The sequence below is a fragment of the Aotus nancymaae genome, unplaced genomic scaffold (genome assembly GCF_030222135.1).
Source record: "Aotus nancymaae isolate 86718 unplaced genomic scaffold, 86718_ANA_hifiasm-v0.15.2.pri h1tg000011l, whole genome shotgun sequence".
Taxonomy (NCBI): Eukaryota; Metazoa; Chordata; class Mammalia; order Primates; family Aotidae; genus Aotus; species Aotus nancymaae.
This window is the reverse complement of record NW_026988422.1, coordinates 64,433,851-64,457,845: the sequence shown is the minus strand read 5'-3', so window position 1 is coordinate 64,457,845 and position 23,995 is coordinate 64,433,851. Positions and strand designations below refer to the sequence as shown.

At 33.7% G+C, this 23,995-nt stretch overlaps 1 protein-coding gene across 1 annotated transcript in view; it reads left to right on the top strand.

Moving 5' to 3' along the window:
* CEP128 (centrosomal protein 128) overlaps positions 1-23,995 on the top strand; it is a 449,972-nt gene that overhangs the window by 96,908 nt on the left and 329,069 nt on the right. Inside the window, exons 10-13 of the mRNA XM_064375102.1 lie at positions 12,922-13,008; positions 15,154-15,228; positions 16,775-16,907; positions 22,098-22,249. Of these exons, the coding sequence (XP_064231172.1) occupies positions 12,922-13,008; positions 15,154-15,228; positions 16,775-16,907; positions 22,098-22,249 (447 nt within the window). The remainder of the gene's footprint in view (positions 1-12,921; positions 13,009-15,153; positions 15,229-16,774; positions 16,908-22,097; positions 22,250-23,995) is intronic.

Genomic DNA, 23,995 nt, shown 5'->3' with positions numbered 1-23,995 from the left:
ATAGTATTGCACTGGTTAGAACCTGAGGTCTAATATTGAATAGAAGCAAAGATAGCAAGAATTCTTGTGTTACTTCTATATTTGTATGATTCTTAAGTGTTAAACATTGTTATATGGTGTTTGCCCCTGCTTTTGAGTGCTAACCTTTGTCACATTAAGACCGTTGCCTTCTCCTAGGTTGCCATGAGACGTTTTGTTGTTATTTATTTATTTATTTATTTTAAAAATCATGAATGGGTTGTGAAATTTATCAAGTATTCTTAATGAGCACTTAACTTTTGATATTTAAATATGTTGATTTAAATATGGTTGATTCCATCAATGGCCCTCCTTGCATTCCTGAGAACTTTGATTATAATGTTCTGTTTTTTATACATTGCTGAATTAACTTGCTATTTTTTTCTAAGGATTTTTATATTCATGTTTATGATTGAGATCAGTTTTCCTTGCACTGACATTTTTGGTTTTAGAAGCATGGTTACATTAGTCTCATAAAATGAGTTAGGTGGATTCCTTCTTTTCCTATTTCATGGTTTAGTTTTGTGTAAGAGAGGGATTGTCTATTTCTTGAATGTTTGTTGAAACCTATCCATAAAACAATTTGTGCTTAATATCTTTTTGGTGCTGCAGATTCTCAGGTTTTTTTTTTAATGTTTATTGGCTTGCACAGCCTATTTATTAAGTCGGTTTGGTAATTCATGTTTAATGTCTTGCTAGAAATATGATTATCTTATTAGTATTTTTGACCTGCTTTGCTTATTGCTTCATCAACTTGTGCTCTTAACTCTGTTATTCTTTCTCTTAATTTAAAGGATTATTCTGTTTTATTTTTTAGACTTGAAAACTGAATGCTTGATTGATTTTTCTGTTTTTTAAAATGAATAATGAAAATTTAACCAAATTACCATGTGTTTTGTTATGCTATTATTTTATGGTAATTTTTTTTCAAAATCTTTTATAATTTGTTATAATATTTTCTATAATTCAAGACTTATTTAGGAATGTCTTTTGGTATTTTCAGAGATATATGTATGCTTATCTTTTTATAACTTGTTTTTAATTTAACTCCTTTGAAATTTGTTGAAACTTCGATTTTGACCTAATTCTATGACCAATTTTTGTAAGTACTCCAGAGTAAGAAACAAATATTTTTCTGTGTTTTGGATGCAGAATTTTATGTGATTGTGCATGTCATACAAGCATACATACACACATATAAATTTAACAGATCATTTGTAAATTTTGTTCTGTTTTTCTGCATTCTTAGTAAATATATCAGTCTAAAACTTCTCGTTATTATAAAGATTATCAGTTTCTCCCCGTGATTTGTATTAGTTTTTGTTTATCTGTCTTGTGCATGTGGTATCTTGTATATAACCAAATTACTTCTCGATCAATTATTTAAAAAATATTATATAGTGTGCCTCTTGATTTTAACATTCTTAGGGTTACCCTATGGCATATCATTTTCCCTCTTTAATCTTTCCTTAGTATTTCCATTTTTGCATGTTTCTTACAAAACACCTTATAGCTTAAGTTAAAGAAAATTTTATCTTATAAATTAATGAGTGCGTTCGTCATTTTATACCTACTGTGATTATTGGCATATTTGAAAGTGTTTTTATCATCTTTGTTTTTTTAACCTCTCCTCTTTCTGTTCTTTTTCCCTTTTCTATTTGGAGTGGAATATATTATATATTCATTTTTAAACTTTCTGTTTGCTTTGAAGCTGTAGATTATATATCTGTTCTTTTGATAGCTGTTGTAAAATTTTAAACATACAGTACTTATACGTCTAAGATATCTATGTTCTAGCCACATTGGTTTCTTCTTAGTGTCTTATTGGAACATTTTTCTTCTGACTCAGTATAACTTCTCCCTTCTCATTCCTCAGGCTCAATTGTCACTTCGTTAGGGAGAACTTTCCTGTTCCTCTTCTCTTTCTAAAATTGCCCCCTTCAGCTCCATTGCTTATAAACATGTCATATCACATTACTCTATTTTATATTTTAGTTTTGAGACCGAGTTTCGACCTTGTTGCCCAAGTTGGAGTGCAACGGTGCAATCTCGGCTCACCATAACCTCTGCTTCCTAGGTTCAAGAGATTCTTCTACCTCAGCCTCTCGAGTAGCTGGGATTACAGACATGCGCCACCATGCCTGGCTAATTTTTTGTGTTTTTAGTAGAGTTGGGTTTTCTCTATGTTGGTCAGGCTGGTCTTGAACTCTCGACCTCAGGGGATCCTGCCTCGGCCTCCCAAAGTGCTGGGATTACAGGTGTGAGCCACTTCGCTTGGCCATATTACTCTGTTTTTAAAAATAGCATTTAACATAATCTATAATTATTGTTTGTTTACTTGTGCTATTACATGTCTTTTGCCAAAGAATGTAGACTCCACTGGAGGGACTTTGTGCATCCAGTTTACCCTTGTGTCTGTGTCATCTAGTACAATGTGTATCACACAGAGCTCACTGAACAGGTACTGAAGAAATAAATGTTTCCAAATGTAAATGTTTGTTCAGCTGCATATAACATTCTTGGTAAATTTCACTCAAAAGTTTTTATACCTTGTGTTACTCTATTGCTCTCATTCTTGAAGACAAGAAAGGAAAATTTACACAATTTTAACTTATTTGAAGTTTAATTGTGTAGTAGTTACAATGATGTAACTAAAATTACATAAATATTCTTAAAGAATTCAATTACAGTTAAACATAATTCAACTCTATAAAAATAACATTTTTCATATAGTAGGTTGCTGGTTTTAAACTATACTGATAACTTAATAAAGACAGCTGGATTTTTGATGTTTTTGTGTTTAACAAAGTTTGAAAAAGAAATTTAGGATGGAGATGCCCAGATACATGAATTCTAAATGTAAGGCCTCTTTGAAATATTAATTATGGATTTTTAAAAAAGAAGTGTTAACATAGCTGTGTGGATGTGAATAAACTGACACTACATGGAACTTGTTTCTTTATGAGTTGACAGCAAATGCTGATTGAGTTTTATTTAAGATACAGCAAATAATGGATAGAAAGAATTTTTAAAGAGAATTTGCAGATACAATTTCTTTTCTTTGTGTTTTTCTGAATGTTTGTAAGAGCAAGATCTTTTAATTTAGATTTTCACGTAATTTGCATTAAATGTTTTAAATAAATTGATAAGTCATAGAATACTTGACAGGGAATTACTACGTTTTGACCACTAGTCGTCAGTATAAAACCATCAGTTGTGATGTGGTAGACACTTTATGAAAGTTGGCCAAGTTTATTGAAAAACAATTCTTTATTGCACGTATACCCTCAACTCTATAGGGCTTTCTGAAAGTGCACTTAGCACTAACCTCACAAATGGAAAAAATCTAATTATTTAAAATTTAATCTGTTATTTAAAATTTAAATCTGAAATGGTGTTACTCTCCACTGTTAAAAAGTATGACACATTGTGTATTTTCTATGAAGACACCTGCTGTATTTATCATGAAAACTGTCATTTCTGTGCCTTTGTATTATAGTTTCATGCTTCCTCTTCAGGGTTACAGGTGTTTTCATTCTTCCTCCTTCACTCCCTCCTTCTGTGGAAGAAACTATTTATATCTAGTGAAACATTATAATTTGACAGAAGCATTTATTTCCCAGGAATCATGTATTCCCATTCCCTTTTCCACTTTTAATATGTTGAAACTGTGCATGCAGAGTTTTCCCGAAGATCCTTTGTCTAAATATTCATCTTATAGACCGAAAGCTCTTTCTCCTAATTATCATTTTTTTGTTTTTGGTGGTCATTTCCTTTTGTGAACTGTTATCCATCCATCTAGTTATATTTATTTTCGATTGGTGTTCTGTGGTTAGTTAAAAGATTATCCTTTGCCTTTTCTTTTCCTTAGTTGTTAAAACAGCATTTTTTATAGCTCTCATGACTCATTGCATTTCTAGTTAATTTGTATTTCTATTAAGTACCCCAGATCCCTTCTTGAAAATATTAAAGTTGTGGTAGTAATTATTTATTGCTCAAAAATGAGAAACTGTGAAGGTTATTTCTAATTTATCTTTGTCCATACTGTGGCCAAGTATTAGGATAGTATTTAGAACTATAACCATGTTATCTCATCATTTAATGGGTCTTGTATGGTTGTGAGAAAATAGTTTCATGTTTATTATCTGAGAATGAGGTCCCGAAGCTTTCCTCGCCAGTGTTAGTCTTGGATGGGGAATGAAGTTACAGTGATGCTGTGATTCAAAGCCACAAAGCGTGGGCGAACTTGGGTCTCCAGGGCTCCCAGTTTCCAGTTCTTTCTCTTCCTGATCTGTAAACTTGTTTGGAAGGTGCAGAATCTTATTCTTTTGTGTGGTTCATTGAAATAAGTAGCTCATATATTTCTTCTTTAACAGATGGATAACCATCTTGATAACAAAATAACTTGTTTTATATTTTAAAACCTTTATGTTTCCTTTGTGTCCTTGCCTTCTCCTTTTTTCCTGTTCTTTACACGAAGTCTATCAGTAAATTTTGTCAGCTCTACTTAAAAAAATTTTTTTTTTAAATTGAAAACTATTTATCTCCTACCGCTACATTTCCTCTCTTGCTGGGGCTAATGCAGTAGCCTCTTTGTTTCCGTTCTTACCTCTTTGTAGTCTTTTTCTTACAGAAACAGATAATGTCACATCTTTCTTCAAGAACCTTCAGTGGTCCTCCCTCTCTCCCTCCCTCTCTTCCTCCCTCCCTCTCTTCCTCCCTTTCTCCCTTTCTCCCTTCCTCTCTTCCTCCCTTCCTCTCTTCCTCCCTTCCTCTCTTCCTCCCTTCCTCCCTTCCTCCCTCCCTCCCTCCCTCCCTTCTTCCCTTCCTCCCTCCATCCCTTCCTCCCTTCCTCCCTTCCTTCCCTCCCTTTCCCCCAGGCTGGAGTGCAGTGGCATGATCTTGGCCTCCTGAGTAGCTGGGATTACAGGTATGCCCCACCATGCCTGGCTAATCAGTGGTTTCTTTATCATACTTAGAATGAAATCTAAAGTCTTTAGACAACAAAGTCCCTCTGATCTGATTTCTGAACTCTCACCCTAATGTTCTTTTTTTTCGAAATGTAGTCTCATTCCCTCTGAGGCTGGAGTGCAATGGCGTGATCTTGGCTCACTTCAGCCTCAAGTGATTCTGTGCCTCAGCCTCCTGAGAGTTGGAATTATAGGCATGTGCCACGATGCCCAGCTAATTTCTTGTATTTTAAGTAGAGATGGAGTTTTGTCATATTGGCCAGGCTGGTGTCAAATTCCTGGCCTCATGTGATCCTCCTGCCTTGGCCTCCCAAAGTGCTGGAATTAAAGGTGTGAACGACCATGCTCAACCCCTGATTGTCTATTGTTGTTCTTCTTGCCAACTCTAGGCCAACTATCCTTGCCATCTTGCTTTTGCATGGATATACCAGGTACCTCCTACTCCTGGACATTTGCATTTTCTTTCCCACAGCTAGGAATTTTCAGCTCTAAAACAGTTGCCTGGTTTGTGCCCTCATGTTCAGAACTCTACTTCAGAAAGCCCTTACTGACTCTTAGATAAAATACTCCTTCACTCCTGAGGTCCTTGCATGGCTGTATGTTTTCCTAACACTTTGATTATATGTCAACCTTCTGTCCCCCTTGACCAGAATGCAGGCTTTATGAAGGCAGAGACTTCTCTGTTTTGCTTGTTGCTGCGTCCCCAGTACCAGGACCAGTGCTTGATATAGAGTAGGGACCCAGCAAATGCTTCTTGAAGGAATGAATGAATAAATGTTGCATACTGTATAGTAAGTATTCATTCAGTAAAATATTCATTTGGCAAATATTATCATGTACCTAATATAATTCAGGTACTGTGTTGGGGACTAGGTATTTAAAGATGCCTAAAATACTGTCTTACCTTTTAGGGTCCCCTGGTTTAGTTGAGGAAATAGAGATGTTAACTATCATTGTAATGTAGCAAGGGCATTATTTCATATTTGTGTAGTCGACAGGATATTTCTGAGGGGAAATAATTACCTCTTCATGGCCCCCTGGGGAAGGTTTGAGTGAGAGACATAGGCATTTTTGCTAAGACTGTATTTTCACATTATTTTAGGAAATTCTTTTATGACTGTGATTTTGTCCCATTGCTTGTAGTTATATGTCAAGCACTTTACCAGTCAATGGCTCAAACACTTAGGTAAATTCTGACTTACTATCATTTTGATTCACATCATTGCTCTTTGTCTTATCATTGTACACCATGCTAATTATTTTCTTCTTTATATTTGTTACTTGTGGTAACAACACATTTTTTCTTTGCAAGGATGAAATAAACACTGTTCTCTATAAGACTGTGAGAGAACCATTAATGTCAACATGCTGATAAAAAGGAAATGGATGGTGAAGAATGATTGACTATTATAGGATTTAGTTTTCAAGGGCATTTGGACACTATTTGGCACAGCTTGAAACATGCAGGTCCGAGATACATCATGCTCTTCAGTTGCCTTCTTTGTCTTTTTCTTGATTTCCCTTCTCGCCTCCTTGCCCCCTTATTCAACCTCTTGCAGATGACACTAAAACACTTTTAATATTTTTTCCAGTGAAAGATATTTTTTTCCCCTAAAGCTTATATAGAAGAGAATTCTGAAGAGATCTTGGAGGATGTCTCTTTCAGCCTTGTACTTGATACTTGAATTTCCATTTACTGAGCAAGCTTCTTAGATACTGTAGACAGTCTCCACAAGCCATATCATCTTTCTCATATTGGGAAATAGCTGACTGGATTAAAGAATATTCCAGTTTGATAATATATGTCAGTGGCCTGGTATTGAATAATAATAAAACAAAAATGGAAAGTTTAGAAATGTATTCTACATAATAGAAGAAGTAGCATGCCAGCTGTTAGCTTTTAGATTCCTTGAAGGTGCAGTTTTATGAGATGATGAGTAAATGTAAGTTGTCATGAAATTCTTATAATCTGCTTTCTATATAATTAACATTTATGTCATATCTTAAGTTTTTACTTTATTTAGAAAATAATACTTAAGATTATTAATTACTAAATGCTTGCAATGTACTTTCTGCTCCATTCAGTTCCTTATTTTAACTTTCTCCAAAATTCTACCATGTATATTATCTTACTTTCTAATGTAAGTATTTTTGTAAAATGTGTGTTTTCAGGATGTCTTCCTGGGTTGATCAATTTGCTTATAGATTCCTTGATCCTATCATCCTCCTAACCATGAGCTAGTCCTCATATGATTTTTTTATTCTTCGTTTCCCACTGGTAACTATTGTGATTACATTCAGTCTCTAGGTTCTTGAAGAGTCATTTTTTTTGAAGAGTCATTCTTTTATGGCCTCTGACTCCGTTCTTTATTCTACTTAATCTTTAACCGTGTGTGTAAGTGTTCTTGTAAAGCACCTGAAATTCTACTGGGGAAGAGTAGCAGTTTACATGATAAATAAATACTCTTATTGCTATTGTGAGTTGTGTTTAAGTCTGACACATATTTTATGTTCATACCACTACTATATCTCAAAGTATGTTTAATCACCTTTCCTTTGGTATGTGTACTTAAATGTTCTTGCCAATACTGTCATTGTAAATCATAACAAATCAGGCTAGTATGAATCTGTGTGAGTCACTTTGTGCAGCACCATATGCAAATAGACATTTAATGCTGTTAATGCTATGATGATGATGAAAAATGTCTGCTGCTCCTGTTGACTGAACAGCTGCCTGACAATAGACTGAGATTTTCTGTGTGTAGGACTTGTTCAATTTCTATGTTATGCTTTTCTTGAAAAGTGAAATATTTCTATCTATATTTTCAGTGAACTTATGCTAGACCATCTGTTTTTAAAGCCCATTTCCATCATTATCAATTAATATTTATTGGGCAACTACTGAGTGCATAGTAATATTGTACAAACAAAAACCATTTTGCTACAGATAGACTTATTCATTGACTTAGTACTGTTTTATTTTTATTAGAAAATAGTAAAAATCAAAAACAAAAAACCCTCCTAAACCCAAAGGCATAAAATAACATCCTCTAACTCTGGACAGTGAAAGATGTTGGATATTTACAGAGCTTTCTGTTCAAAGACATACAACTTGAGAAATTCTAAATTAAATTTCCATAATTATCTGTGATCTTCTATTTGTCAACAGTCCTAACTCAGTTGTCCTGCATTTAGAAAGTCAAATGAAGTATTATATTACTCTGGATTTCTAATAAAACTATGCATCTCTTTTTGACAGGAAACTACTCGGATAAAAACAGACCTTCTAATAGGAGCATTTGTTTTTTGATTTTGAAGGAAATCCTGGAAAGTGTACTTGTTGGGCTCACATTTAACTTTACTTGCAAGATTTTTATTAAGTAAAAGATTGCATAAAAATATAATCTGTTCCAGTAAAAGCAATGGCTTGTTAGGGAATAATACTCATTACCATTGTTGCTTTTGAATTAAAGAAGTTGAAAGACTTGTATGTCTTTTTAGCATACTGGCTTTTTAATGAAGTAATTAAGGTTTGATTTTGCAGGTTGGCAAATTTATAACATTTGAAGGATGAAATCCTGACACTAGTCAACAGGGGTTTTACCTTTGAGTTATTTTTGTAGTCATGGTATTGAATTTTTGCTGATTCGTTCATAGTCTCTGGTCTAGTTAGTCTTCTGTAAGGCCGTTGACTAGGTTTAGGGTAAAGATTGTGGCCATGAAGAGAGCAAAGGGAATCGGTGATTGAACCGCAACCTTGTTTGGGTTCATTGGCACTAGATGCCCTAAACAGCGGTAGATTCCGTAGGTATGGACATAGTGGAACCAAGAAGTTTGTTTGTTCATTGGGGAAAATAGGTCAGTAAAAAGCATCCGTCTCTTCCACCAAGATAATTCCTGTAAGAGCCCTTTTGGATTCTTGGCATTCTTGAAATAATAAACATCTTATCATAAGAAGAGAAAAATGAAAAAAAACAAATCTAGGCTATTCTCAAAATGAAACCTTGAGCTGCTGTAAGGAACATTATTAAGGATTACTATTGCTATCAGAAATAGTATTTAACTTATGATCAATCCTACTTAACTACAAGATATTGGATATTATCCTTTGAAAAACAGGAATTGTTATATCTTGTGACTTTACTTACTATGTGCTTACCATTTCTGCCTGGAAAATACACACAGTGCAATTCATATCAAGTTTTTTGAATTTCTCTCTTACTTTGATATCCCCCAAGTATATATGGTACCATAACAGTATCATTATTGAATTCCTTTTGGACTTCTATCAAGCATTTATACTTTTCACCTACCAAAGTATGTGGTATGTGGTTTTTGTAGTTTTTGGTATAGAATTTCCTTTCCTTGGTCATGGCTGAAAAATAAATTTCTTTGAACAATTTAATATCCACCTAGCTATTTTTAAATTAGATATTGGTTCAGGGATTTAGATTTTGAATGCTTTGTTTTGCTTTTTGCCTTGAAAAGAAACTTACTTTTTTTTGTTTTGGTTTTTGTTGGCACAGATAATCCCCAACTGGATGAACTTAAAGGCTAAAATTTTCCATTACTTTAGCTAATTCTCATGGGGGAGGAATCTCTAACTTGATTTGAGAAAAAGCATAATTTAGAAATTCAAAGAACATGACAAGAAAATCTGCGTTAATATAAATGAGTAGTGTGTGTTCTAAGCAATAAAATTCTCCTGTATTATGCGTATAGAGCCCTTCTAAAAACATGTATTATTTTATTGATGTTTGATGGCTTTGGAGCTGTGTTAGGTGTCCAAAAAGAATTTTGGAGATAGACATCAGTTTTCCATCTTTAAAAAAATTTTAATTAAGTAAAGTTTCCATGATAGTGTTTTATACATACTCAGTACTTAATAGAATTTTTGCTTGATTGAAAATATTACAAATGTCCTTAAAGCTACTTCAAAATTTTAATATACATAAATATAAACAACTTGTAACTTCAATGTATAGCTCATGTGGTCTAATTTGGATCAGAGTCTCATTATATTCTGTTAAGCTTAAACTATTTGTTCACTGACTTTTATTTTGTGCCCATGTAAAGAATTTAATTATAAAATAGAATCAGAACAATGATTTTCTAGTTTTCAGCCATATAACTTCTTCATTCTTTAATGTTACTGGAAAAAAAATCTGATTTGATAGTTTGTACCTTCAAGTAAATGATACTGACTGTTTAATATGAGTGCAGACTTGTTTTTCTATAGTGTTGTTAGTTTACCAGCGAATAATCTACATGTTCTTGGCCTTGTGACCAAAGGCGTGCAATTGTAGCACTGCTGAGTGATTAGGATAAACTGGGAAAGGTTATGTTCATAATTTTTCGCTGGAAATTTCATTGGCCTGTGTGGGAATTAACATGTGATTTTTATTTCATTCCAATGGCATCATTCTTAACCAAGCTTGCTGGTCCATTTAAAGTAGACAAAGGGCCTTTAATCCCCTATTTGTTCTACATCTTGGAGTGTATTATCTGTTAGAGTCTCTTGATAAACATGCTTGTTGTCAAAGTTGTAGAGCGTTTTATGGTTAAGTGAGAGGTCTACAAACATTTTTCTTTTCCCCATTTCACTATTCTCTAAAAGGAAAAGCTATATTTTTTTGAATATCTATAGCTATGAGAATTTAGACTCACTAACTTCTAAGGAAATGCAGTAGTACAATACACGACACAGCACACTTAGAGGAAAGAAGAAAATTTGTTGTTATTAAAGATTTAAATGTGCCCCAGGGACTCTCTATTAAGACTCCGTGTTGTTGCTGTGATCTTAAACAGGTAAAAGACAATGTAAATCCTGGAGCAGGGCACATGACAGCTTTGTAGCTAAACTGCTCTTAAGAAACAAACAAGCTTTAAAGGGCAAAATAACATAGTAATACAAATTCATTGGCATGTGATTTTTTTCCTTCTTTTATAACTGCTTTTACTGAGTCAATTTTAATATAGTTCTAAGTTGCTTGATCTAAGTCAAATGGAAAAGAAATCCAGTGCAGGCTTACACCCTTAAAAAAGGTAGTAAATTAGTTAACGTTTATTATTAAGGTTTAAAGAAATGGCTTGTAATTTTGATTTGGTTGATTTAAGAATGTTTCTCTTTGAGTACTAGCTGTGTTTTCAGTGTTTACAAGTGTATCAATATATATTTAATGGATCTTAAGTGTTAGATTTTCCTTCTTTTGTCTTTCATTTTGAACTAGATAATGTAGAAAAACGGGTTCAATATTCTGGGGTAGAATATTGCATCTGTGTTTAATTGTTTACTGACTCATGGTATACAGAAAGCAGAGCTAGTGTTCAAACTTAATGGCATTTCTAGATGATTTAGTGGAAATGTAGTAATTTGCTTTGAATTGTTCCTTAGTATCTTACTTTTGCTCCTTATTGAAAACAATAGAATTTAAGTTCTCATTGACAACATTTTTTAAGACTTACATATACTTAGAGTAAAAGGAGAAATTAACAAAGTAGGCTATTAAAGTTTTAGGTAGCAAGTAGAGCTATAATAGAAAAGTACATTATTTTGGAAAGTCAACATTATAAATAACTTATCAGATGTTGAAAGGAGAAAGTGAGGAAGAAATCAGTAGCACAAGATTATTTTAGCAAATTTCTAAGTATCCAAGAAAATTAAAGTTCCTTTATTCAACCAACTTAAATATGGAAATTTGGATTTTTTAAAATTTAATTTTTTTAAGGGCCTCAGTCTGTTACCCAGGCTATTATTATTTTTAATAGTAATAGTTGCCTTTTATTGCACATTTGTTAGGAGCCAGGTATTTATGTGCCTTACAGATAAAGCCAGGCTTTATGTGCTTTACAGACATCAAATCATTATTTTTCCCCACCACCCTATAAGGTTGGTATTATTATTTCAATATGACGAAGCAGTGCACTCAATTGTTAAGAGACAGGCAGCCAGAATCTATATCCTGTCTTTGTCACTAAGTATGTGAGTAATGTTGGGCAAATTATTCAACTCCTTGTGCTCCAATTTCCCCCTTAATAAAATGGGCTTAGCATAATAATAACTCATGGAATCGTCATGAGGATTAAATGTATATTTTGAATATATGTAACGTATTTATTTATTATATGTAAGAAGAAGAAGAATGCCTGGACATACTAAACACTATAAAAATGTGGTAATATTATTCTCAAATCCTAATTATTTTTCATTTTGTTGATGCTTCTCTGCCTTTTTACTCAATTACTATTTGGAAGTGGGAATTACGGCAGAGGGAGCTGAAATGATTGAGTAAACTTGCATCAGAGCAATTTTTAATATATTTTGCTGTTTGCCTGAAAATTGTTTTTCTGTTGATCTTGTTGGCAAAAGCTTCTGACAACTTGGCTTTTCACAAATCATATGGACTTTACACATACACCTTGCTAAGTCTAAACACTAAAATTGTTAAAAAATATTTTTTAAACAATGGAATACAATTCATATGTTATGAAAGACAGTTCCAAGTATGATTTTTTCCTTTAAGTTTGTTTTAACATAGAAACAAACCAAAATAAACACTTTTGTAGTTAATTTTTGAAATGTCTATTTTCTTTTTCCTCATTTTATTAAAGAGGGGAAATTGTAGAAAAGAAGATTTGTTTCCAAGAAAACCATTAGCTATCTAGGCTCTGTAAATAATGTAATAAATTCCCAAAAATGGAGAAAAAAGGAAATGACGTGAATATTAATTAGGATGATCAGGAATTGTTTATATTTTATCTCCACTGAAGTGTTCTTAGGGCTACAGTGAATGAGCAGGTTGTAATTTATTTATAGATTTTGTGTAACTCATATCCATATCTTCCTCAGTCCTAACACATAATACATTCTACTAGTGACTTTCAGTTTTATACATATTTTGGAATAATTTTTTTTCCACCTCTTTTATTCCAGGTATTGAAGAAACAAGAAGCTAAAGCAGATGAGAATGAAGGGGCAATGAAAAATAAGCTAAGACAAACTGAAACTGAGAAGAATCAAGTAAGATATTGAAAGTTATCTTTCAAAGAATAAAGTGGTTTGGGCCAGTGGTATTTGTGGAGTGCCTTGAAAAGTGTCCCCAGGATCCTTTAGAACAGTGTGAGATCTTTATCTTTCAATGTGGAATCAATTGGTTCAACATCTGTTTTACTTGCTAGCACTTGCTCTTGGAAACAGATACGCAAGTTGTTTGCTACCTTGTCATCTGTGACCACTCTCCTTTCTGAGAGGTGCATTAAACTTTACTTTTCCTTGTTGGAAACATTTAAAGAACTTGATTTTGTTGCAGGGTTAGAAAAGACCTGTCATTTGGAGAACTGAATATTTTGGTTATATTCATTTTCATTATAGTGGACAGATAGAGTTAGCAGCCCAGTTCTGAAAACATTTTGTTTCTATTAAAATAGAGACCTTTGACATATGTTCATGTTTATGAACTGTATGTTCATGTCTATGAATACATAGAGCTTAGCACTTTAGAGTTAGAAAGGAATTCAGAGGCCAAACCACTCTTCCTTAATTTGTGAATAAGTAGATTTAAGGATGAACTCGAAGTAATGAATGATGAAGTGAAAATCTGCCCTGTTCTTTACTCCATATCACTGTTTTCTGCCTACCATTACCTCCTTTTTTTTATTTCACCAACTCATGTAAAGGCAGCTTCCTTTCTGCTTTTAGGGTAAGCAAAGTATGTTAGGTCATTAAATTTGCCCTTTGGGAGTTGCAATGTAGAAATTACACAGGGATTATGACCAATATGGGCTTTGGTTGATTTCAAAGTCATTTTGCTTGAAGTGTGGTTTCTTCCCTCTATCTCTCCATAGAGACTAAACAACAGGTCAGAGAATATTTTGTATGGATTCTGTGATTCCCGCATATACTGCACTTTTTCTTTAATGTGCCTTTTTTTATGAGCCACATGTATAATTTTTAAAAAATTATATAATGGGATTTAAAGATACATTTTGAAATAATTACAGATTTATAGGATATTGTAAAACAGATGCACAGAGAGGTCCCATGCACGCAGATTCCCTCAATGGTAACATTTTTGCATGACTGCCATTCGATATTAAAACCGGAAAATTGGCGTTGGTACAATCTACTTAGTTTATACAGATTTCACCAGATTTATATATACTCATTTGTGTGTGTGTGTGAAGTTCTATCCATTTTTATCTTGTATAGATTCTTGTTACCACTACCACCATCAGGATACAGAACTGTTCCATCACCACAAGGTTCCCTTATGCTCTTTCACAGGCACACCTACCACATGTACAGTTATGAAAGGATTAATATGCAGATAGCAGTTGTTCAATGGAAACGATAATTTAGGATATTTTAAGTATAAGCACTTACAAGTGTCTTAATATCAATGTGTGATTTTTATGAAACAACCTTACTGTTACAAAATACAAACAAGTCTAGCACATAAAAGCTCCAAATTTTTTAACAAACTTGTGTTCTATCCTATTACGTGTTTCAACTTGAAATCATCTAGGCATATTAGGAGTTTGTAGAATATTTAGTCACCTAACTGGTCGCATTTTTTATCGATATTTATCTAATGGCATTATCATCAAGGAAATTTTAAATGTCTCATTCTAAATTTAGACATTTAAAAATTTAAGGAATGTCTTATGAATATTAGAAATATTAGGAATATAGGAAATCACCAATTAGATGAAACTTTTGAGCCATTGGGTCCCTGCAGTTTTTATTCTAATTTAGTTAATTTGACACTACATATTCTAATTTAAAGAAAAAATTGCCTTAGGATTTAGATTAAAGTGATTTAGAACTGGAAGGGATCTCAGAGACTGTCTAATATAAAATTCTTACCTTAGAGATAACAGAATGGAGGCCTAAGGAGAAGAGACTTGGACTGGCTCACAGTTGAGATGAAACTTACCACATCCCAGACTTCCTGAGGCCTGGTCTAGTTCAATTTATGTTATACAATTAACATTATTTTAATGGAAGTGTTGATATATGTTCATAGTGAGATATTTATTCTTTTACATTAGCTGTAAATGTCTTCTGAAAACTTTTCCACTTTTTTCCTTTTAAACTGTGCCCATAATAATTTAGTTATCTTCTGCTCCATTGGACATGTTTCTTTATCCTTTGTTGAAACTCTAGCTTGAACGGGAATTGGAGCTATCTCGAAGGTTATTGAATCAATCAGAAGGCAGCAGAGAAACACTTTTGCATCAGGTAAGTCTATGCAAACTATTATAATATACTTTTACATTAAATCAGGATTGAGTATCTCTATTTAAATGTCTTTGTGAAAGGAAAAAAAAAACTGGGTCTAGAAAAATTTTTTCGTAAGGAATATATATTAGCAAACCTAAGTAAAAGATAAAATTCAGGGAAATTCAGAGAAAGCTAGTACAAACACCAGCCAAAGTCTCCACTGTGACAGTGTATCTTGCTGATTGCTGCTACAACTTATTACTTATCTCTCTTAGCATGAGCAGTGTAAAAGACTGAATGTATAAGATAAAATTTTCCCAGGAACTTAATTTTATTCCAGGAGGCATTGGAAAGTAAAGGAAGAAGTAAACTACATAAAAGAGACCATTGCATGTTCAGGTTACTTTGAGTATGTCATTGTCTTTAATTCATGTTTTCAAGTTATTACCTGACCCTTTTAACCAAAGATAAGGCTTGATTTTTAAGTATAACATTTTGCATTCCATCAGCCCATAATGGGAGTTTGGTGCTTCTGATGTCTAAAGTTCAATAACTTTAAATAACCATCTTACATACATTGGATAAGGGCTTATGAGTTTCTAACTGCCTCTCTCTGTTTAAAACAAACTGCAATTATACTTTCTTCTATTTTGTAGTGTGTGTTATATAACTCACCTTTAGAATATGCTAGTGGTAGGCAAAGGTGTCAAGCCTTATAGATGTTCAGAAGGAATGTTACGTTCTGACAACTGGTGCTGAAAATACAAGATAGCACCTGTTTTACAAAACCTTTAAAAATATTCACTGACTTTGTTCTGTAGCCAATGGTCACATGGAATTAGTTTTGGCAGAGTTCAAACTTTCCTTTTTGGAAGTTTATATTTGTATTTAATTCCATTCTGATTTATTTGGAACTCTGACTTATAATCTCCAATTTCAGTTTTTGAAGCAAGAGATTTCTTTGTTTAGATTGTCCTTGTGATTTTAGCTGAATCTTTTTGCCATTGCTAACATGTTTAATGATCATTTGGAAGTATCTGCTATGTGCTAGGTAATTTGGTACTCTAAGGATAGATAGAAAGATGAACAAATCAGTCCCTGACTTCAAGTAGTTTAGAGTTTATTCAACAGCATCTGTTGCATACTTATTTTGGGCATGATTTTAATATCAAAATATTCTAAATCATGATTATTTCCCTTGAATTTAACAACCAGTAGACCATGCTCATATGAAAGCAAATGGGTGAAAATAGAAAAATATAAAAACATATAATACTTAATTGAAGGTGGTTTCAGTTATTAGTAATGGAGTAAACTGAGGACAAAATAAGTGATTTAAAAAAACCCGGTCACTTTCTTTGCCACCATGGACGCAGAGAAGGAAAAAGCATTCATTTATTCTTTGTGGACGAAATGAGAGGAATGAGGAAATGGAGCAGGAAACTGTTCCACTGTGCTTAGAAGGAAATTACCCTGGATTCAACGTGTGTTTACAATAGACCATTTGAAGTAAATCTTTTTCTGATTGTGAAAACTGATGTTTGACTTTTGACTGTGTATTTAGGTAGAAGAACTGCGTACACAACTTACGAAAGCGGAGGGTGATCAAAAAGGTTTACAGCATCAAGTATCTCAGATTTCCAAGCAACAGTCAAACCATCAGGATGAACAAGGGGAGGAATGGAGGTTTAGGAGAGGTAAATGGTGGATTTATACCTAATAATGTGATAATTTGTGTGGGAGCTTTTTGGTCTTTCTTAGGAAATACTTTTCATCCTCAGAATTGCATTCCTTTTTGATGCTCACATCATACTATTTCTTGATCTATTAAAAATTTTCTCATAAGTTGATAATAATTTAGCATCATCATATTTTAATATCTTCCCTGCTTGGTTCAAACCCATTTTGGTTATTAGACCTATTTAACTATGGGGCTTTCTCTTAGAGCCTGCAAAAAGCAGTAGTTTTTCCAGCCTCCTATCCCCATGCCCAAATATATGTGCATGTGTTTGCGTGTGTACCAGTCTTTGTACTTAAATTGTAAGTATCACTCTGTTTTTCACATTCTCTTATTTCAGTTTTCAATATGTGAAAAATTAAAGTTAAGACCCTCTCTTTTTTGTTATCTGGAGTTGGTGACAAAAAGTAACCATATCTCAGAAGTGGTTATGAGTGGTATCACTGGCTTTTTATGTGGACTAGGAACACTTTGTGTTTGAAAAATATTAGAATACTTTCTCAGTGGAGGTATTAATTTAAATTATGGAATTTAATGCCTGGATGTATGTTCCTGTTTAGTAATGGTAATTTTAAGATTATATGTAATGGTTTATATTAGGTGAGTTCACATTGCTTTGCTTCTGTATTATTCCATTAATGAGACTTTCTACTCAAATGCTCAAATTATTGGTGAAATTCTTGCAAGTGTTTGATGTACTATTGAATTCAGGGAAGGTAAATGTTGCCCCGGGCTTTCCAAAGACACCTCCATATGTTGCCTAAGCTAGAATTTCCACATTGCCAGAAAATCTTCAGTGGATGACAAATTTTGACAAAGTTATTCTAATATATTTTCTTAGTCTGTTCTGTGTTACCGTAAAGGAATACCTGAGGCTGGATAATTTACAGAGAAAAGAGCTTTATTTAGGTCACAATTTTGTAGGCAGTACCAGAAGCATGGCTCTAGCATCTGCTTGAATTCTGGTGAGGGGTTTTATTCTCCATCAAAATATGGCAAAGACTTTCAAATGGGGAGTAGGCAGGTGTAAAGAGGGACCAAATTCAAGGAAAGTACTGGCTTTCTAACAACACACTCTCGTGTGAACTAATCAGTTCCCTTGAGAACCAGTCAGTCTCAGGAGAGCAAGAACTCACTCACTACTACAAGAAGGGCACCAAGCCATTCATGAGGGATCCATCTCCATGACCCAAACACCTCCCACTAGGTCCCATCTACTAACACAGCCATAGTGGGGATAAAATTTCACCGTGAGATTTGGTGAGGACAAATACACTATATCCAAACCATAGCATATTTTTATTTCTATGCCATTAAGTTTCATGTGATATAATTTAAATATCAGAATATCACTTATTTTTAACAGATCTTAAGCTATTAGATTCTTCATCAAATTTCATAGAAGAAACACATGGAAATTGCTGGAAAAAAGACCCAACACATGTGTTATATGTTTTGATACCTCATAAAATGTAATTATTTTTGTTCTAAGTCTTTGAGGACTAATAATGTTGAGCTTTTCTTGACTACTTATCAGGTATGGAAAAATTTTGGAAGGTGTTTTATATATGTGATAATGGACTTCATCACCTTTTAACAATTGTAGAGTTTTTCATCTTTACAGAATACTTACATTATTTAAAGACAGTTCTACATTAGAAATAATACTTACCCGTTTTCAGCTGCTATTTCTTCCTCTGCCCACTGCCAAATGGGTTCCACCTCTATTTGTAAAATTGACTTTGTGTGGTTTGCTAGCAATCTCCGTCAATTCCAAGGAGATCGTTTATTACTTATTTTACTGTCACCTGCTTAATTTTTCTTCCTTCCTGAAATGCTTCCTCTGACTTCCATGCCCCTTGCCTTTCCTACTTCTTCTGCCTTAGTTATTTACATTCTTTGTATTTGAATCTTTTGGCTTTGTTCACAGTTTGTCTTTTAAATGTTGGTTTTGCCTAGTATTTTATTCATGGCTTTTGTTACTTAGTATTTCTGCCTGGGAATTGATTAAAAATTATCACCTAGAAGTGATAATTCCTAAATTTAACTCTGCTCTCCTAACCTTTGGACCTCCAGATGGAGTTGGTGATTGGATATCTTCATATACTGTTCCTCAGAATGCTCTGATATTTACAGATCAACAGATAAGCAGCTGAATTCATTCTCTCCTCAAAACCTGTTTCTCTTTGCTGTCTTAGTGTATGACATCATCCTCCATCCAGACATCCAAGCCTAAATTGCAAAGAACATAGAAATGATTTATTCTCTCCTCTATCTAATTAGTCTCTACCTCATGCCTATTTATACATCCTGATAGCTCTTGGATTTGCTGCATTCTTTTTCTTATTCTCACTGCCCCAGCTTAAGCACGCTTGAGTCAGTATAGGACGTGTAGTATTCTCTTGTCTTACTGTTCTGGCTTCTCTGTAATCTATTTTCTTTTCTACTACTAAAGAGCACTATTCTTATTTATTTCTATTTTAATGATTAAAAAAAAAGGACCTGGGAATAAATAGGTCAAGTCACTTGCCCAAGATCACACATGAGGGAAGCAGCTGACTCCAGTTATTCTTTTCCCAAACTGGAGATCTCAACTGCTATCCTATACTGACCAAGCATTCTCCAAAATGGAGTGTTTGTAATGCTGTTTATATTTTATACTTTTTGTTTTAAATATTTTTAACTTTGGTAAATGTTTCATTACGTATACTACATGTATGTATAGATGTATGTGTATATTTATCTTTAGTAGGATATATGTATATATAAGTAAACATACCAAAATATGTCTCCATATCAAATATGTTTCATAAAGTATACATGTATACATATACGTGCCTTTGTATTTTATATAATATCTTCATTCTAATGTTACGTCCATGTATATATATCAGGAAACATGTATTGATATATACATATTATTGAGACATAAGTTATATGCACACAAATATACGTATACACATATATATAAATAAAATACATGTTTATAAAATGAACAAATACATTTACAAATAGAAAAATATGTACATTTTCAGGTTGGAGAACTATCAGAAGTAGGGAAAATAGGGCTCATGGGCCAAATCCAGACTGCCACCTGTTTTTGTAAATAAGGTTTATTGGAACACAGCTACTCCCATTCATTTATGCACTGTCTAGGCTACTTTTGCAATATAATGGTGGAATTGGCTAGTTGTGACAGAAGTCATATAGCTAAGATATTTATTATCTGATCCTTTATAGAAAATGTTTGCTGACACTTGGTTTGTAAGATAAATTCTAAGTTTCCTAGCAACACAAACTCTATTGACTCTCCTTCCTCCCACACTGATAGCATATGAGATGTATTAGCTGCTTAAAACTACTGTGTGGGCCAGGTGCGGTGGCTCACACCTGTAATCCCAGCACTTTGGGAGGCCAAAGCAGGCAGATCACGAGGTCAGGAGATCAGCCTGGCCAATATTGTGAAACCCCCTCTCTAGTAAAAGTACAAAAATTAGCCGGGCATGGCAGTGGGCACCTACAGTCTCAGCTGCTTAGGAGGCTGAGGCAGGAGAATTGCTTAAACTTGGGAGGCAGAGGTTGTAGTGAGCCGAGATTGTGCCTCTGCACTCCAGCCTGGGTAATAGAGCAAGATTCCGTCTAAAAAGAAAACAAACTACTGTGTGTGCAGTTACCTGAATGTTAAATTCAATTTTGTACCTTTTGTATGCTTTATGGTATGTTCTTTCCCTAAATACACCCCAACTTCTTCTCCTTTGCTTGGTGAAATTTTGTATTCATTCCTTAAGTCTGACTTACATCTCCGTTCTTCCTACCTTAGTTCCTCACTGAGGTGGAGCTAATTCCTTTTCCTGTTTGTACTGTTTCTGTATAATCCACATGTATCTATCAGTGATCTTATCATCTTATTGAAATGCCTATATGTCTTACATTCTAACATGTATAATTTTGAACACTAATATTCTGAAGTTGGAATGTATTTTATGAATGATGTATAAATTTGATTTGTTACTGTTTTCTTCTTTCATTCTTTCCTTTTTTTTTTTCTGGAAAGAAAGCCACTAGAAAGATAGTAGTTTTAAAGTGACAGTTTATGTTTCAATTGTTGACATTTTAGACTCCATAAAGTACTTTATATTTTGTCTCTGTTCTTGGGATGTGTATTAACCTGTTCTCACATTGCTAATAAAGACACACTTGAGACTGTATAATTTGTAAAGGAGAGAGATTTAATGGACTCACAGGTCCATATGGACTGGGGAGGCTTCACAATCATGATGGAAGGGAAAGGAGAAGGGGAGAAGCAAAGGCACGTCTTACATGGTGGCAGGCAAGAGAGCTTATGTAGGGGAACTCTCCTTTATAAAACCATCAAATCTTGTGAGACTTATTCACTATCATGAGAACAGCATGGAAAGAGCTGCCCCCATGATTCAATTACCTCCCACTTGGTGCCTCCACATAGCATGTGGGAATTATGGGGGCTATAATTCAAGATGAGGTTTGGGTGGGGATACAGTCAAACCACATCAGGATTTAAGCTCATTGAGTATGAATTTTTATAATATTTGTCCTTATATTAGAAGGAGGTATTATAGTGTCCTGTGTATCATAGATCAAGTATTTCATGTTGATTTAAATACTTGGTCAACTTATATTGTTAAATTATATATTAATTTTCGGGAATAATCTCCAGATTAGTAAGGATTAGTAAATTGGTTGGTCATACACAATCAGAGATTTAACAGCATCATTTGTTGTTTATGTTGCAAGAAAATATTCTGTAGATGAAGTAGCTTAGTTGAAAACTCTTTTTGTATTTTTGTTTTACTCTTTGGAGATAGTGTACAGGTGTAAGGAAAATTAAATTTAAAAATGTGTATGATTTTCTTCAAATAGCAGTAGAAATCAGGTAACATTTTAAGATTTAGTATCAAACTGGAGTAATATTTGATGACATAGCAATGTATATGTTTTTGAAAACTATATAAAACTTGAGACAACAGGCTGGTAAAATCTGTTGAGTAACAGTGTCAATAAATGTATTATATTAGCTAGAATATGGAAACACCAGGGCTCAGTACTATTTGAAAGTACATTCTCCTGTGAATAAAGAACAACTGTTGAACTTCACATTTTGTCTTTTAAGGGGTTGAGCGGGAAAAACAGGATCTGGAGAAGCAGATGTCAGATTTGAGAGTGCAGCTGAACTTCAATGCAATGGCGTCTGAGTTAGAGGAAGTGAAACGGTGCATGGAGCGAAAAGACAAGGAGAAAGCACATTTGGCAACACAAGTAGAGGTGACTTTCTCTTTTTAAACTGTCTTAGAAATATTTTAATTTTATTTCATGGAATTGCTGAAAGAAATTTTAATATAAAGATATTTTATGAACCCTAGTTTGAATATTGATAAGATAATATTAATGACTAATTTTCTTATATGTAGAAATTCCTATGGATTCATTTCTTTTCAATTCAGGAGCCCCAAAACCAGGAATCAGGATTATTTTCCTTTATTATTTCACAGAGAAATCCTTTACTATTTCTAAATTGGAAAATATTTTTGTTCTAATAGCAATTGAACCATTTCTACAGACAGAAGGGACCTTTTTTCTTTGAGAGAATGGTGAATTATTATTTAATTTGCAGGTGAAACTTGCAGAATGCATAGTAAAAAGGTGTTACTGATAATTCCTCTTTGGATCCATGAAGGTTTTCATACCTCTAGTTGTTCTGCATGAGGTGGAGCTGCGATGCCTCCATTAATTTCGAGTTGTGTAGCAATCGTGGATGATGTGGTAATCATGAATGAAGTATTACTAGGCAGCTACCATTTCCTGCTTTTATCTAGCATAGATGAGGTGGTTGTATATATTAAAAATCAAAGGAAAAGACCTCACAAAGGGAAATGGCTTAATTCAAATTACAATTATTCGAATTAGATTAAAAATGGATGACACATTTGGAAATAGATATGTATCAATTCTCCCTGTGTCTGTTTTTATGAGTGAAGTTGTGTTCTAATTGTAATAAGTTGCATTTGAAGTATTTCCAAAATTAAAATGAAAGGTAGAAAATTGGTGTTAAAAGTACCTAATTTTATATAACCCAAAGGAAATATTTAATGTTTCTGGTCTGTGTTTCTCTTTCATCTTGTCAGCACATCAGTAGAAAATGTCTTTTAAATTTGGCTCAAGATTCAGATTGTAAAGATAATGAAATATTGACATATTCTTTACAAAGCCCTCTACATGTTTAATGAAGACTTACTTGAAATAGTCTCAGAGCAATGGTAATTATACAACTTTTAAAGTTTGCTTCGTGGGTATTATTTTAGCCCTTGATCCTGCTAATGAAAATGTTAAAATATGATTATTTTGTTGAAGTCATGTATTTTTAAAAAAACTATGCTGGACATAACTAAAAAATCCCTTTGCTCTGTGTTCATAACCACACGTTGGTACTCCCTCCCTTCTTTTCTTCCTTCGCATTGTTTTTTTCCACTTGCCATCATGGTATAAATTGGAAAAAAATCTCAAATATGTGAGCATTAAAAAATTATTTATAATAGCCTAATAATGCTCTTATTCAAGATTCCTGGCTTTCCAGTTGTCCTACCTTAATAGTTCTTTTACAGTTTCATATGGGTTAGGAGAAGAAATTGAATTCCCTTGGGTTAGTTTGGTTTGGTTGTATAGAGTTTGCGTGTGAAAAACAGAGGAGAGGTTTTTACTCACACATCAAATATTATTGACTGCCTGTTACATGCCAGTCACTGTTCTAGGTGCTGGCAGCATAGCAAAGAACACAAATGCAGCCACTTCTCTGTTTCTTATAGTGAATCTAAAATAGATGCAGGCTGGGAGCAGTGGCTTGTGCCTGTAGTCTCGGCTACTCAGGAGCCTGAGGTGAGAAGATTGCTTGAGGCAAGAGTTCAAGGCTGCTGCAAGCTGTGATTGTGCCACTGCACTCCAGCCTAGGTGACATAGTGAGACTCTGTCTCTAAAAAATAAGTAAAAATAAAAATAAAATTGATGCAGAAAGTC